Here is a 13,431-nt window from a genome sequence, read left to right on the forward strand (position 1 = left end):
TACCTCATGCAGAGACCCGTGGAGCTGCGCAGGGTGAAACCTAATCATATTACTAATGCAGAGTGTCAAAGCAATTTCTCCAATGGAGTCTGGAGAGATTCTCAGTCACCCGTCTTTGTCACCATCCGAAATCAAAGCGGGGGAAGAAGCCAAAGCCTTGAACTCCTGAACTTGAATTTATTAGCACGCTGTTGTGTGTAACTCTCCAAAGAAGAAATGGTGTGTGAAGTGGCAGCGAGACTGATTTCTGAAGGCCCACTTCAGTACACCACAGGAAGCCAGGGCATGACAGGAAATCACAAATTAGTTTTTCACCTGGTTCATATTGAATGCTAATGTTTCTGCATTCTTAAAGGAACAGTGTGTTGCATTTAGGGGGATCTACTGGCAGAAATGGAATATAATATTAATAAGTATGTTTTCTTTAGTGTGTTTTTGTTGCCTTGGAATGAGCTATTTATATGGACTATATAGACTGTAGACTATATAAAGATGGACGACACGACAGCTCCCCAAAAGTGAAGCCAAAACATTTCAATCGCCCCCTGGTGGCTGGCTGCAGTATAGGTCATAAATCCCGCCTCCTCCATGTTAGCTAAAAAGACACACGTCAAATAAATTTTTCCCCAAGATGGTTTTTGCCATTTCAGGTAGTTCTTATCACGCTGAAGTTCCAGTGTTCCATTTGCATTTTCCCTGACACGCTTGGAGAAATTTCAGTTGGTTGCACTCTGCAACCTCATTGCTAGATGCCGCCAGATCTTACACACTGCACCTTTAGGTCAAATTTCTGTTTCTAATATGGGATGTTTCCAATTTTTTTACCTTCAGTCAGGTTAAAACACATTTTTATGCCTCTGCAACAGCCGTGGCTGGAGGTATTATGTTTACGGGTTGTCTGTCCGTCCGTCCGTCCGACTGTACGTACGTCTGTCTGGTCCAATATCTCCGGAATACCTGGAACGAATGTCCTCAAATTTGGCACAAACGTCCACTTACTTCCATCCATCCATTTTCTTCCGCTTATCCGGAAGCAATGCTCTCCAGCTCTTTCTGGTTCTACCCCGGGGCCTCTTGTCTGTTGCCCGTGCCCGGAAAACCTCCAAAGGGAGGCGTCCAGGAGGCATCCTGATCAGATTCCTCAACCACTTCAGCTGGCTCCTTTCATGGACAAACGTCCACCTGTTGGCCATAACTCAAGAATTAATATGCTAAATATGACAATTTCACACAAATCTAAAGATAATATGATATGATAATGATAAAATGATGAAGTGATGACATTTTGGAAAGACATGGATGTAACTTGACCGGTTGATGGAGGTATACAACTACAAGGCGGTAAAATTCTAGTTTAAAAGAAAAATCTGTATAAGAAAGCGTGGTTTAAAGCCACTAGACTGTTTATTTGATTTATTCATACTCTGTTAAGTGTCCTAAACCAAATGGAGTCCAGCCAAATGTGCCTATAAGACACTAAACACCAAAGATGATCACGTAGCCAAGATGTACAAATTTCAGACGACCAAGCAAACCAGGACTCTGTACCTGTATTTTTTTTTTCCGAATGCCAGATTCCTGAATAAACTGGTATGTAGGGCAATGAAATAATGCTGTTGTCAAACTGAAAGCTAAAGTTGCCGCCCCACGTCTTTGTTCATCTGTCCCCCAGCGTCTGTCCAACGGCTCTCTGGAGTCGGCCCACGAGGCGAGCCAGGTGGTGGAGCTGCAGGACCTGCTGGAGAAGCAGAACTACGAGCTGGCCCAGATGAAGGAGCGCATGTCCTCCCTCTCCTCCCGGGTTTCCGAGGTGGAGCAGGAGCTGGAGACTGCCCGGAAGGACCTCAGCAAGTCAGAGGAGATGAACAACAAGTACCAGAGGGACATCAGAGAGGTTACAGCACACACACACATACACACACACACACTGGGGAACAGGGAGAAGCATGCACACACACATTTGCAAGGGAATAACAGTTGAAGAGAGACATCAAAGAAGTCTAGCATCAGGCTAAAAAAAGCTTTTATTAACATACAGTCTCACACTTCCTCTTTATGACTATGTATTTCTCACACACACAAACACATGCACACACAATTCAAGGCACACTGCTTCTTTAAAGTACAAACAACAAGCGGTTACACTTTCTGTGACGCCTGTGTCTATAATACATTGTCTTATAATGTGTTATAATCTGCTTATAGGACTGCATAATTACAGTTATAAGTAGAGATGGGACCATTTTTTTCCTTCCCGATACTGATTACGATACCCGAACTTGCGGTATCGGCCAATATCGAGTATTATATATTATAAAAAAATATATCAATTAATATTAATAATAAAAAAAGTAAATTTTTTTGTGGATTAATAAATTATGGTATTGGATCGGTGACTGGCGTACTTGCCGTTGCCTGATTCTAAGTTTTTGGGCAGTATTTTTTTAGACCCATTTCCGATATTGGTATCAATATCGGAACAACTCTAGTTATAAGCACTCATAAATATTCATAATGATTTATAACAATAATCATAACACATTATAAAGCATCTTATAATGACTTATGAGGTCAAGTATAATAATACTTCATAATTACGGGTCACTCACTAACTTTGCAAGGATCATAGTGTATTATAATTCCAATAGTTTTTTTTTAAGATTATTTTGTCATTTTCATTAATAGATTTAATGATATTTTCTCACTTTACTTAAAGCACTTAATGACCGGGATTATAATACATTTTAAAAAATATATATATAATAAGAGAATTATAATACACTATGATCCTTGCAAAACATGTCAATGAGACCAGCAATTATATTATTATTTTTATTATTATTATGAACTTGTAAGTCATTATAAAATGTAGTGTGGAGTAATTATATAATAATTTCACAGTGCTATAAGCAAATTCTAAGTATTTTTATAAGGCATTATAGACATGGGCGTCATAGAAAGTACTAAAAGAAAAAAGTGTGTCGAAAATGGCAAGTGAATCCTATAAATATAACATGCAAACAGACCCCAGTAGGCTACATAAACACTTCTCAAGGACACACACTAACACTTAACATAAAAAATCTCCAGGAAAAACAAGCATCTGTCTCTGTTTGGTTCTTCAACACCATTTCAAGCTGGAGTGTCGACATGTAAAGCACCAAAGCAGCCAGTTAAACGCCACTTGGGGGAGAAACGAGGATGTTTGTGTCGTACTTTGGCAATTAAGGAGCCCAATCATAAACCAATTCAGCATACGTCTGTGTGAGGTGAATGCCAGTGAAGTGGACTGGATATGAATATAAGATGATTCCCCCCCACCCCCACCACCGTAGCCCTCGGCTGAAATCGCTATTGATTGCTAACGATGCAGGCAGCAGCAAACACGGCCTTATCGGACCGACCCTCTGTTATTACCCTGCTCTGCCTCCTCTGAGAGCACCACTTTATTCAGCTCTCCCAGCTTGACTACTATTTATTTTCGTGTGGTTTTGAAGCACCACATGTGCTTGCATGGGTTTGTATCTGCAGGAAATGAGCTCTCAGAGCTTCAGAGATAACGTTGCTGTCATGAGGGGGGGGGGGACCTTGTTTCACGGCAGCAGTGTGAGATACGAGATCACAGCTGTGTGATTGTACATTATGAAGCTTTTGTCTCATTTGGTATTTGACTTGTTTCTTGTGTAGATTATACTGTGGTCATGTCATATATGGAGCAAATCTGATGACAGAAGCTTTATTGTCAATTTGTGAGGGCTTCTAGACATGTTATGAAAAGATTGTAGCCGTAATTTTAGCTTTCATAGTCATTACAGTATTTGTACTAGGGCTGTCACGCGATTACACATTAACGCAAAATCGTTTTAGAGCCACTAATTTCTTTAACACGTTATCGCGATTAGGTTGTAGCCGGCTGAGTTTTAAAGCTAGAGTGAAGATACTGGTATCATATGGCACTGTAAAATCGAAGGAATCCATTGGTACCAACCGTGTCACAATAGCTTGTCGCGGAGGAGGTTAAATAACGCTCCAAACTTGCACTAGATTTTGGCGAAGAAAAACTGTCATGGCCATTTTTAAAGGGGTCCCTTGATCTCTGACTTCAAGATATGTGAATGAAAATGGGTTCTATGGGTACCCACGAGTCTCCCCTTTACAGACATGCCCACTTTATGATCATCACATGCAGTTTTGGGGCAAGTCATAGTCAAGTCAGCACACTGACACACTGACAGCTGTTGTTGCCTGTTGGGCATAATTTGATATGCTAAATGCAGTACCTGTGAGGGTTTCTGGACAATATCTGTCATTGTTTTGTGTTGTGATTAATTTTGACAATAATAAATAAATACATATATTTGCATAAAGCAGCATATTTGCCCACTCCCATGTTGATAAGAGTATTTAAAACTTGACAAATCTCCCTTTAAGGTACATTTTGAACAGATAAAAATGTGGGAATAATTTGCATTAATCGTGATTAATCATGGTACAATCATGCAATTAATTGCAATTAAATATTTTAATCGATTGACAGCCCTAATTTGTACTAATAGCAAGCTGTAATTGAAATTATGGAGCTGTATAAATTAAGCCCCCTGTACGTTTACAAACTAGATTTAGAGCTGCAGATGATCCCCAAAAAATGGAAATTTAAGACAAAACTAAGCACTTTTCTACTCCTCAATGCACCAAACAGTTTTAAGTATGCTCTCATTTTTGTATTTCCATTATGCTCTGATTGCTCTGACTATGTGGGTCTGCATGCAGGCCATGTGCCAGAAAGAGGACATGGAGGAGCGCATCGTCACATTGGAGAAACGCTACCTGAGCGCCCAGCGAGAGTCCACCTCGGTGCACGACATCAACGACAAGCTGGAGAACGAGCTGGCCAATAAGGAGGCGTTCCTCAGACAGGTCTGTATAATCCATGATGAATTTTAATCTCTCCAGCTTCATTTTGTCAATTTGAGTTGTGGGTCCAGGTGGCTGCTGAAATGGACCATTCAGAGCTGAGATGCCAGACGTTTTTCTCAACAATAAAACTGGATTCAGAAAAGAATTAAACGTGCATGCAGCTGGTTGCGGGAGATAGACGCTTCCCGTCAGTTAACAAAGCCTTTTAGAGCTGATGCACAGAGAAAAAGCTCTTGACATTGTGTCAAATAAGGTCACAGGAAATTACTACCGGGGAAGGACTTCTGATGGTTTTGAAGTGATCTTCATGACTTATGTAATGCCGTACAATATGACTAAACAATGATCTCCTTTTGATGATTCATTGCAGCCAATTAGATGAATTGCCTCGTCATAGAAGATTGAGTGACGTCCTCATGAGGACAGGCTTAAGCTGCAGCTGAGTTCTGGAGGGATAGAAAAGGATGTCACTCTAATTTGAGCCGAAGTAATCGTAGGCCCACACAGAGAGACACCCTTTGGCTTTGCTGTGAAGAAAGTTGGTCAGACACCAAGCAATGTTTCCCATCTGTATGCAAAACCTAGGCTAACTGGCTCTAGCTACATATTTATCTTACAGACATTAAATCAAACTCTCTGCAAGGAAACGTAGTCCATTCTTTAGAAATTAAATGCTGCTGTTGGTAATTCAGAGTCAAGTTTCAACCTTTTGCTTGTACACAACTAGAGCTGCAACGATTAATCGATTGGTCGTCTATTAAATTAATCGCCAACTATTTTGATAATCGGTTTAAATAATTTTTTTAAGAGTCAAATTCTCTGATTCCAGCTTCTTAAATGTGAATATTTTCTGGTTTCTTTGAGTTGTGGACAACAAGAGATTTGAGGACGTCATCTTGGGCTTTGGTAAACACTGCTCGACATTTTTCACAATTTTGTGACATTTTATAGACCAAACAACTAATCGATTAATCGATAAAATAATCACCAGATCAATTAACAATGAAAATAATTGTTAGTTGCAGCCCTATATACACCAGTGGTTCCCAACCTGGGGTCCGTATGGGGTGCGCCAGGATTTGTCTGCTCTGAGGTTGTCAAAATTAGATTTACACATGTATAACTAAAATCAGAATAACAACACTTACTGGATAATTTATACAAAAGTCTGTATATAAAATTATTTTAAAATATATATATTTTTTTTTTCCTACTTAGTAGGCCACATTCTGTTTAAACCCGGTATTTCTGCACAGTTGCAGATAAAGATCAGGCTAATATTATTAGTATTATACTATTTGTACAACTAAATTCCAGTGGTGGCTGCGTAAGATTGTTTCATACTAAAAATGTCCAATAACTCCATAGTGTTAAAAGTTGAAATTTATTGGAAAAAGATAAGATGTAATCATTTCCAAAATTCACAACATGTTTTTATCTAACGAAATAGTCAGTAATGGTTCGAGGAGTTGTACATTTTGGGTGATGGCGTCAGTAAATATGTACCCAATATGCACCAAGTTGACTTCAAGACCACTCTACAAATAATAAATGCATCCAGAAACGCCCTCAGAGCGTACAGAAATAGCCTCCGAAGCCTCTGGGTTTAAGCTCCTGCTACCACACACAACACACACTTCCTCGCCGGCTGTGTAATGAGTTTACTTGTTGTTGTGCCAGAGGCTGAACCCCGGGATCGGGCCGCTGATGTTTGAAGATGAGTTGTTCAGGGGACGTAGCCTTGGCCATCGGTACAGAAGGGTTGCGAGCGAAAAAGAGGGATGGAAGGGCACCTAGAGAGGATATCATAGACAAAAACACACTGTCATGCTCCCCCAGTGTCGTCTCAGACACCCATGGGAAAGACAGAAAATATCACTGACACACACACACACACACACGCTGGCCCACTCCAGTCTAATTATTGCTTATTGAGCTGCCAGGCCCGATGCTTTGGGGAGCAGAGCATCTGTCGCTGGTGGCAAAAGGCTGCCAAGCCAGCCCCCAAAAAAAGTCTTAAAACTGATCAGAGCCCTGAGAAATGCAGCGAGGAAAGTCTCAACACGCTACAGGGAAGTACAAGTCAACTCGGTGGCAGCGTCACTCAACGCCGAGTCTGATTTCCATCTTTATAATGCATCTAATCAGAGCAATTACCGGTATCTGCTGAGTAAAAGTTGCTTTTACTGTCACTCCTGGCGCAGTGCAGAGCTGCTGCTGCTATTCTGACTCTGTTATGGTGCTATTTTGAAGACGGGTTGAGGCGCGCTGCCAGAGCCTTCAGTAGCCAGTCCTCCTACTAAACATATCCGTGGCTCTATTTTCTACCAGCCGATGATGCTCTGCTGACACTAGAAGGGAAAGAAGGAAGAGATTCACATTCTCACTGTTTTTTTTTTTTTTTTTATGTTAGATGCCAGGAGAGAGCGGGAGAAAGCACAAATACCGTAAACTATCCTTAATTTATGTCTTCTGCCGCGAATAGCAGGCCTTTATTTATTTATATTTTCACTTTAAACACTCTTGAGTTTTATTTGGCTTTTGCCGCTGTTTGCTGTTATTATTGCAAGCAACACTTCCACCTTGTTAACCCTGTTGTCTTGGTAAATTCAGGATGATGTATATTTCTACAGCTCTAATTCCATCTGCACAAATTGTTGTTTAGTTTTTTTCTTTTTAACAGAAACACTATTCTCACTTATAAATAATTCCAATCGGTTCTACTTTACCTTTATTTATTTATTTCACCGTGAGGCTACTGTCAATAAAACTCTTTAAAAGCCTTTCATCGGCTCAAAAGTCATACACTGCATCCCTCTTCTACACTAAACACTAAATTGAAGTGGGTTTTAAGTAGTTAGTATATTCACACTGACAAAGTGACAAATATAAAATGTGGCAGTAAATCCACTTACTTTTTGTTGCTTTTGATGGACACTAATGTCCCACAATGCAATGCGAAAAGAAAATAGAGGTGCTACGCACAGCTCAAAAGATTCACACATTTCAAGCAATCAATAAATCATCTTTTTTTTAATGACACTAGCGGCCTAGACACAAGGTTAGGCTGTAGATGTGGAGCATTTATGGGAAGTTTTGAGTTTCATTGAGAAACGGCATAACATCGAACCAAAAAAAAAACATTGCTTCATTTTTATATGTCTACCATTAGTATTTAACTTCATTTTATTGCAGAATTCAGTATGCAATATCTCTTAAAGGTCCCATGTTATGCTCATTTTCAGGTTCATACTTGTATTTTGTGTTTCTACTAGAACATGTTTACATGCTGTAATGTTAAAAAAAAACTTTATTTTCCTCACACTGTCAGCCTGAATATACCTGTATTTACCCTCTGTCTGAAACGCTCCGTTTTAGTGCATTTCAAAAGAATTGCAACGGAATTGCGTTGCTAGGCAACAGCTTGGGTCCATGTTTACTTCCTGTCAGCTGATTTTATTCACATACACTGCAACAGGAAATAAACTGGGACACATTTAGAATGTTTATGTTTAAAACTGTGTAATGATTTATATATTGTATATTTGTGACATCACAAATGGACAGAAATCCTAACGGCTTGTTTCAAACGCACAATTTCTAAATACGGGCTGTGTGTATTTCTCCGTATATTGAGCAGTATTTATATAGCACTTAAACCTGCTTTATGATATAAAAGACACTGAAAATCTCACTTTTTACAATATGGGACCTTTAAGTCTTCTGAATGACTACCTGCTGATGTCGTTGGTGTGTTGTGTGTACAGATGGAGGAGAAGAACAGGCAGCTACAGGAGAGGCTGGAGCTGGCAGAGCAGAAGCTCCAGCAGACCATGAGGAAGGCCGAGACGCTGCCGGAGGTCGAGGCCGAACTGGCCCAGAGGATAGCGGCCCTCACTAAGGTAGGAACACACACACACATTAACACACACACACATTCCCACAGATGCCCCAGTCTCTAGATTGTACTATACCTGTGTGTGTAAGTGTGCACGTGGTGTCATGTCATGACGTTTCAACATGTCCCTCTCCTCTTCCTCGGCCACGTAGTCTGACTCCAGCTCCTCTTCCTCTCCCGATGATTATCACTTTGTTATGGAAGCTAAACTCCAAGACATGAACTCCATTCTTAGGAAGGTAGTCCCACAGGACGTCACAGCTACTGCCAATTCCTGTAGAGAGCCGATTCCATTCATTTATCTTATTAGTGTTTTTGTGGCGAGCGTGTTTACTGGGATTCTGCTCTGGCTGTTCGACCACCACGGGACAGCTGCATGGCACTTCTGGCTGGAGCTCATACTTGGCAGCGCTGGAGGAGCTCTCTTCCTCTTTCATTCTGTCCTTTGGTGGCCTCGTTCTCCATCCTTCTCCTTTGTCACTCTTTGTTTTCAACCAGCTCTCTTTCTCCTCTTGTTCTGCTTTAATACGATAGACATCCATCTTTGAGTTCGGGGGTAGAGGCTTTTGGCTTGTGTCGTCGCCACTGCTTTTTTTCTTTGTTGCCCTTCAGTGCTGTCAAACACGCAGATCATCGTAGCCCCTCTTTTGTCCCGTCTATGCTGTGATCCATCTGTAGGCGGAAGAGCGTCACGGGAGCATTGAGGAGCGAATGAGGCACTTGGAGTGCCAGCTGGAGGAGAAGAACCAGGAGCTGCTGCGGGTGAGTCACCACGGAGGCGTTGTGCCAGGCAACACTAACCAGGCAGCCACTCCTGCATGAGCACGACAGCTTGAGGCGACTGATTTATCACCACTGACACCAGACCAAATCAACGTGTCACAACTACGGCGATAGAACGATTTGTAAAATGCTCACAAATGATGCAATAATGTATTGCTTATTTTAGATCGCATCAACATCTTAAAAGCCACATTTTGTAATGTCATCTTAAAATGCTGCAGTAGAGAAAACAGTATGAAAATACTATTTTCCCTACTTGGAGGCCCGCATATCTAGCAGGATACAAACCTGATTTGAACCCTGAATTGGTAAAGTTAGATTTCATTATTTATGTAGACCGTCAGTAGACTTTGAAATATGACTCTTCAATTGTGTACTTCAATCCCCACCAGGCTCGACAGAGAGAAAAGATGAACGAAGAGCACAACAAGCGACTCTCGGACACGGTGGACCGACTCCTCACAGAGTCCAACGAGCGTCTTCAGCTCCACCTGAAGGAGAGAATGGCAGCTCTAGAAGAGAAGGTTAAGAGAAGGCTGCCACTGTCGATGGAAAACCTATCCATATCAGTTCTGTCCAATGAATGTCAGGAGGAGGTGGATTTTGATCACTGCTGACTTTATTTTCTCCCCCTTCTCTTTACAGAATTTGTTAATCCAAGACTCAGAAGGTTACAGAAAACAGTACGAAGACTCAATCCATGAAAAAGTACGTTGCAGAGATCAAGAAATTAAGATTTTGTCTATTTATTTTTTTTAAATATCCTACATTTTACACGAGGTTGCTTTAATAAGTACTTTTTAATAGAGAAATAATGAGGTTGGTTGTTGGTATTATTTTCATTTTGTATAAACCTTCAAAAGCTTCTTGCAACAATATGCAATATGCCCCAATGGCTTTGAGCCGTGTCACTCCACAAGTGTTGACATGCACCAATATGACTACTGTGTATGATATAACTGGGATAATCATTATTTGGGCGTTTGATATCATAGACGAGTCCTGTAATGACATCTTGTCAAATTGTTTGGTCCAGACACATCTGGCAGAGGAGATTGAGAAGCTGAGATCGGAGCTGGACCAGTTCAGATTGAGGGCTGGCTCCCTCACAGAACCCACCCTGTCGCGGTACGTTGGCTTTGTGTCTGTATGTACGTGTGTGTGAGTGTGAGTGTGTGTGCAGGTGTATTAAGGTTTGACTCGTATGAGTTTTTGCAGGCCGGCAATATTTCGAACACTTAAGCCATATATGATTTTAGACCACTGGACCCTGAAACTCTCCATTGAACTTTGAACTTGTGAAATTGACTGTTTGCTGACTCTAGCCACCCTTAGATACTGTTGCTATGCCGGTCAAATGAAACCAAGATGGGTCCAAACATTAGTCAGTATTTGGACACAGACTATCTCAGAGTCAGTCAAACGGTCGATTCAAGAAGAAGAAGACACGGATGCTTGACTCTGAATCAGAGGTTTGTACTTAAAATTGTCTGTGTTCCTCACAGATTCTTCCCGTAGCTACAGTCAAGGAAGCATCTCCATGTCTTTGGTATTGGATGATATTGACCGGCTAAGTAGAGATTTAATAAAAGGCCCAGATTTAGCCCAGATCTAACCTAAGTTTGTGTGTGTAACAGGAAGCACATGAAATGCTGGAAAGCAGATATACTCTCTCCAGTAGCAGTCCTGTTATTTTATCCGTCACTGACGAAACAATTTGCTCTGCACTATTGTTAGAAACACTGGTATCACTGAACGCTCCGTGTCTATTCTTGGATGTTTTCTGGCTTCCTTTTCATGCTGCATGGAGTTCTAATATTACCGTGCTGATGTGTTGACAGTAGCAGCCCTTAATCTCCTCCATAAACACACAATTTGCAGCCATAGAGGCATGAAGAAGTACACTTTACATCACATCATTGAGACTATTAGGTACGCTTGAGGTACCCAAACACAAGATTTGATTGGTTTACTATGTGCACAACTGGGCACATTACCCTAAAATGTTTGCTGTGGCTCATATTTTGTATATGGAGTGAGATCAGTCTCAATATTGAATGCACACAAAATAATTCACAAATGTTTTTTGTGTTTTATATTGTATTAAATGACTCTCCACAAATATTTTCCGATGCATGCAAAATTCTTAAAATCCACATATGAAAAGTAAGGTCCACACAAATGTATTTCTGATGTACACTAAGGCTGGGTAATACACCAACATTATATCGATATGTTGGTATCCCTCAGGATCAATAAAGTATCTATCTATCTATCTATCTATCTATCTATCTATCTATCTATCTATCTATCTATCTATCTATCTATCTATCTATCTATCTATCTATCTATCAGACAGACTAAAATAAACATTAGGGAGATGAAGAAAAATAAACAACGAGAGAGAAAAGACACCATTTTAAAATGATATACTAGACTGATAAGCAAATAATTGGTTATAATGATGTATGGGCACTTTTCTTATTATTTACATGTTTCAGAGACTGCATTAAAATGATAAAATCTATTTAAAAAAAATTTAAACAGGGGGATGACTTGGAGTCATACCATTATTATTACTATTAATATTTATATTTGGATTTTTTAAAATATTTATACACAGCAATAACTATTTTTCTGTGTGCTTTGAAAACTCTGTGGAGAGAGTCATTTATATATAAATCACAAAATTACATTCGTAATCTGTGTGCTTTCATTAATATTGATCTGACTCCATAGATGTAATCGCCTTCAGGCAAAGTCCCTGAGTAGGATACTGTTCATCTTTAATAAATGACACCCAGAAGATGTTTTAGTTTACGCACACACTCTAGGTAACTTAAGGTGTAGTATTATTGCACACTAATAAAAGTTGTTTCTTTCTCAGGTCTCATCTGGACACATCAGCCGAGCTCCGATTCTCGTTGGGATCTCTGGCTGAAACCCAGTCGGACCACTACCGCTCAGCCAAGGTCATCCGGCGACCGAGGAGAGGTCGAATGGGTCTGCGTGAAACCAAGGTGAGTCTTATTTGTTTGCCTTCGATCTGTCTGTGCCTAGAAACCCTGAGGCTGTAAGGCAGTGCTAAAAGTCTCCAATATGTCAATATGATTAACCTTTGGTAAGGATGCTGAAATCAGATTAACATCTTTTTATTCCCTTGAGAATACCTCTATACTGCATTATATTCAATATATTTTAACACACTTTTAACTAATTCTAGTATTAAGGGTATACACACGTTTAGAGGTGAACTCAGTCACTCATGCTTTGGTGTGACCATCGCATTTGTGCAATTTTGGTGACGAGAGACACGGCACGGTCCGCGCCACAGTGCATCAGGGTTAGCGTAGGTTTTATATGTTGTTAGTGGGAGCAACACATTATCACCAGGAGAGAGTGTAGAGGGGCTTCAATAATGAGATCAGCTCATCTCATTTCTTTTTTATAGTAGCATACAATTATTTTTTTATGGGCCAGTGAGGGGAAGAGTCCAGACTAGCCTCCCCCAGGATAAAATAACTTCTGTCCAGCAAATATTAGTCAGCAAATACATGGTTCCAATGATAAACGGTGTCCCTTGTAGATTAAATTAAAAGTTTAAATGAGGCTACAAACTCACCATTCTTATTATCGAAAAATGACCACTTTTCCTCGACTTTAATGGAAAACGTCCTGAAGTCAAGGAAAGATGTGAAGGAGAATTCATAAGGACGTAGGAAATGACAACTGTGGTATTCGGAAAATCCGACTTCACTGACTCAGGGCTCCGTAATTATGGTGCGATGGCAGAGGTTAATGATGTGGGTCTGCAATGGTCCGAAGATGGACTT

General features: G+C 40.4%; 1 protein-coding gene across 12 annotated transcripts in view; it reads left to right on the plus strand.

Moving 5' to 3' along the window:
- Positions 1–13,431, plus strand: part of ppfia2 (PTPRF interacting protein alpha 2) — a 214,792-nt gene that overhangs the window by 176,876 nt on the left and 24,485 nt on the right. For 11 of the 12 annotated variants that reach the window (XR_012592697.1, XR_012592698.1, XR_012592699.1 and 8 more), the window contains 8 exons: positions 1,673–1,894; positions 4,771–4,917; positions 8,685–8,819; positions 9,494–9,577; positions 9,991–10,122; positions 10,244–10,306; positions 10,635–10,726; positions 12,486–12,618. Coding sequence is in view for 9 of the 12 variants with exons in the window: in XM_074625823.1 (XP_074481924.1) it covers positions 1,673–1,894; positions 4,771–4,917; positions 8,685–8,819; positions 9,494–9,577; positions 9,991–10,122; positions 10,244–10,306; positions 10,635–10,726; positions 12,486–12,618 (1,008 nt within the window). In the remaining 3 variants the exon portion in view is untranslated. The remainder of the gene's footprint in view (positions 1–1,672; positions 1,895–4,770; positions 4,918–8,684; positions 8,820–9,493; positions 9,578–9,990; positions 10,123–10,243; positions 10,307–10,634; positions 10,727–12,485; positions 12,619–13,431) is intronic. The other variant, XM_074625825.1, reaches the window with a different exon arrangement.

This window comes from Sebastes fasciatus, chromosome 23, assembly GCF_043250625.1.
Source record: "Sebastes fasciatus isolate fSebFas1 chromosome 23, fSebFas1.pri, whole genome shotgun sequence".
In the NCBI taxonomy this organism is placed as follows: Eukaryota; Metazoa; Chordata; class Actinopteri; order Perciformes; family Sebastidae; genus Sebastes; species Sebastes fasciatus.